We start from the raw sequence: 3,916 nt of genomic DNA, 5'->3' as shown, positions 1-3,916 counted from the left end.
CCCCCTTTATTATGAAAAAATGAAAATAAAATAGGGGGAATTTATTGTTTGTTTGATTATTACTTTAGGTATTGTTAGGTTAGGTTAGGGAGGGCATTGCAGGTTCAGGCCCCACAGGGTTAGAGCTCTCTACATAAGTTAGGCATTCCAAAAATCTAATCTTATATATCATTCTTACTTCAATTTCAGATGTTTTATATTTTTTGAAAATTGTAATTTTGTGCTTTGATACTTATGGATGTTGTCATCTTTGTTCTATAATAAATAGAATAACTTGCTAGATATAAATCTTTCTTTTATTTGAGTTTATTGTACTTCCATATAACTTTGTACTCAAAATTAATTTTTTTTATTCATTAGATGTAATATATAACTATCAATAACAAAACAATCATTAAATTATAAAGTATAAATAATGAATATTTTTTTCATTTTTGGCCATTTTAAATCATTTTTGTTTCAATTGACAGATTTTTTTACTTTAATTTGACTTCAAATATAACAAATTTTCTTATTTTTGAAATATAAAACGAAAATCAATAAAAGGGGTGGGGTACTAGTTAACCCCACAGGGGTTAAGGCCCCTCGCAGAGGTTAGACATTGACAAATCTACCCTGCACCATATTTAATCAATTTAAAAGATAAGGAGATGGGGCTCATTGTTCGATAGACTCATAGAAAGCATCAATATGACTTTATTAAGGTTTTTCATTAACAGCAACAGAGTAAGGAGGCGGGGCATCCTCTGGGTAGGGCGATTCCATCATAGCTCCAGGTCCTGTGGATCTGAGCGTATCATAGCCAGGTCCAATATTTTCATATCTGACCGGCCCACTCTGCCGTGTCATTCCAGGTCCTGCAGGCAGGTTCTGGTAAACTGGATCATACCTGGTATATATAAATGATTTATAGTAATATGAGATTAAAAAATCATAAATAACTTAAATATTTATTTTGACCTAATTGTTACATTACGGAGGGAGGGGAGATTGTACTAAAAATTACACTTGCAAATTTTATCTGATCATTTTCAATAACTTTGCGTAATTTTATATAATTTTGGTTTTAAACTTTTTATTCGTATTTTTATGACATCACACATAACACTTTCCTTCATGGCTATCTTTGAAAAGAAAATGGACTTTGTAAAAAAACATTTTCAACAAAAATTACTCAAGTAGCAATCCCAAAAACAAATATTTTCTATCTGAAAGTTACCTTGGGTACCTATTAAGATGTTCAGGTAGAATTGAGTATTTGCTATCCTGTCTGTGTACCCCTAGAACTGGGGCTGAAGGCGCCACCCTACTCTCTGCATCTGACTGTATTATATAGTTGGACAGATTCCCAATAGTTTCCTAAAACAGATGCAACCGGTATTTTAAACAAGGATGACAAAACTGAAATATAGAGCAGCTTCATAAAAAATGAACATTAAATTTAATGAAATAAATCACGAAACTTTTAAAAAATATAATATAAAGTGAAAATCTAGGAATCAATCTAGCACCCCAAACAATCAGCAAATCTAAAAAACACTTGATGGAAATAAGTAGAATGAGAACTTATACATTCCCTAAAAATTACAGCCGTCTATCTTAAATATGAGTAGAGAAAATCACAAAAACCTAAAAATCTAATAATCTAAGAATTGATGTAGCACCGCAATTAATAGTCAAACCTTAATGAAACTTCGTGATAATATATAGAATGAGAACTTATTCAATCACTGAAAAATGTCTATCTTGAATATGAGCCGAGAAAATCACGTTTTCCCTATAGCGTTACGGACTGACGGACGAACAGACAATAATAGAGTAGCTTCGCTACTAAAAAACAACGCTTTATGAAATGATTTGAAAACAAGGTGATTAGGTTAGGTTATGTTAAATTTCGGAAATGGGCAACCTCGCATGATTAGGGCCTCCGACAGGTTTTGACATGAGTGAAAAAAAACTATAAAGCCCTCCCCCTTATTTTCAATTTATTTGAAAAAAAGGGTGAGTTGGTTCAGTGCTCAACAGATCAGAGAAAGAGAGGGGACAATGGGCTGTTTATTACACTAGTCTCAAAAGTTTTATAATAACGTTTTCATATTCGTTCTCTTAACAACTTTGGGGACTTTAGTTGATTTTGATTGGTTGACTCATTAAGTTGAGTTTTCAAACATTTCAACAACTAATAGTATAGAAGGGGCAATTTTGAGTATTATCACTGGGGATGTTATTCATAAACCTGTTGTTGTTGAACTTGTAGTGCTTGCTCATAGCGCTCCTCGTTTTCTCTGGAGGCTCTCTCTAACTTTATTCTTCTGTGTAACCTTAGAAAAGCGAAGCTGCTTATAGTGCCTAATAAAAAATGACATCATACAATAATAATGACCAATGATAGGCTAGTATTCATGTTAAATTGGTCAATAACAATTTTTAGTATCCTATCATTGGTCATTTGTTTTGTATGGTGTCATTTTTTATTTGGCACTATAAGCTGTTTCTAGAAAGCAAGCATACAAACAAAAAAGTGTAACTCTCAGAGAAACAGATAGAAACATTTTAAGAAAACCATTGTTTTAGAGGTCCTGTGGACCTTATAAATGAAATGAATTTTTTTTGCATTTTAGTACAATAACTTATCAAATAAGACAAAATACTGTGGCTTTAAAATTTTATAGAAGCAGTTGAGAAAATCACATTTCCGCCTTAGCGTTCCGAACGGATGGACAGACAAAATTATTAACATAGTAGCTTCGAAACTAAAAAGTGTGATTACCTGTAAATATAAATAGCAAACAATATTAAAGCAACCAGGACTAAAACAATGGCTACATATTTTATAATCATTTTCACAAGTTTTAGGTATTTAATTTACAATTTATTTTATTGTAAAGCAACTTGTTCAAAAATGTTTTGGGAGATTTTTTTATCACAATTTAACTATTTGTGCACATTTTTGTTTATAACTTTAAGCATGTTTACTATTAAGTTTGTTTATACTGAACTAAGGAATAAAAATGTTTTTATCAGTTAAAGTAAATACTGCCTTTTATGCTTTATATTTGAGTATTACTATTTTATCAGTATTTATCAACAAATAACACGATGAAAAGGCATGAAAATAAATGTTCATACCTTTTAGCATAAATGGAATATAGCTATGATCCGTATGTAAGAAATAACAGGATGTTTGTCTGTATGATTAGCATTAGAACTGCTTGACTGATATGGTTCTTTTTTACAGTGAAGCTTTTCATAGTTTAATAAACGGTTTATAACTACTTTTGGGGAGGATACCTTCACCCTCCCAAGATAAAACTACCTAGTAAAAAATATTTTAAAAACTAATATTGAAAGTAGATAGTCGATCTACCCCCTATCCACGTTCTTTTAGTGACTCCAGAGGACTCTAGGGGCGTAGCTAAAACAGCTATTAACCTGGACCTTTAAGAAGCTTCCCTGTTTAGGAGAACCATATCGTTTTAGCTAAAGACAGACACACATATTTTTCCTTTATATACTTTCGAAGTCATAGATTTTTTTTTGTAATATTAAAGATACTCCCAAAAATAATCACCAAAGTAACAATGACTAATTTCATGCATACGAGTGTGTGTGTGTGCTTTGGGGCATGAGTGTGTGTGTGTGTGTGTGTGTATATGTGTGTGTAATGATTGGGTAAAGGCTTTCTTCAAATAAAGTCAGAGGTCCCCATAGAAAAATCTAATCGTAAATTAACAAGGTAAAAGACATTAGCGTTAAAGTGTTGTACATCACCAATGATGATAAACAAAATTAACCCTTTGTAGAATAAACTTATAGATTAAAAAGTTTGGAAATAACTTGTCACAATTTAGTTCCCAAAATTTTTGAGTTAAATAAAAACCAAATATGGTTATAAAATATAAAACTGAGACTATAT

The 3,916-nt window shown here is 31.4% G+C and overlaps 1 protein-coding gene across 2 annotated transcripts; it reads right to left on the bottom strand.

Moving 5' to 3' along the window:
- Positions 1 to 278: 278 nt before the first annotated feature.
- LOC145320310 (uncharacterized) lies at positions 279 to 3,620 on the bottom strand. Of its 2 annotated transcripts, none has more exons than XM_080162724.1 (4): positions 2,771 to 3,620; positions 2,237 to 2,321; positions 1,220 to 1,359; positions 279 to 889 (listed from the first exon to the last, which is right to left on the bottom strand). In XM_080162724.1, exons 1-4 carry the CDS (start codon positions 2,839 to 2,841, stop codon positions 700 to 702), a joined length of 486 nt encoding a protein of 161 aa, XP_080018850.1. In that variant the 5' UTR covers positions 2,842 to 3,620; the 3' UTR covers positions 279 to 699. The 2 variants fall into 2 exon arrangements, with proteins under 2 accessions (XP_080018850.1, XP_080018851.1); XM_080162725.1 differs by having other exon boundaries at positions 1,229 to 1,359; positions 2,771 to 3,477.
- Between the last annotated feature and the right edge of the window lie 296 nt (positions 3,621 to 3,916).

Source organism: Acartia tonsa, chromosome 5 (genome assembly GCF_053477335.1).
Source record: "Acartia tonsa isolate MP-2025a chromosome 5, ASM5347733v1, whole genome shotgun sequence".
Taxonomy (NCBI): Eukaryota; Metazoa; Arthropoda; class Copepoda; order Calanoida; family Acartiidae; genus Acartia; species Acartia tonsa.
This window is presented reverse-complemented; position numbering and strand designations above follow the sequence as displayed.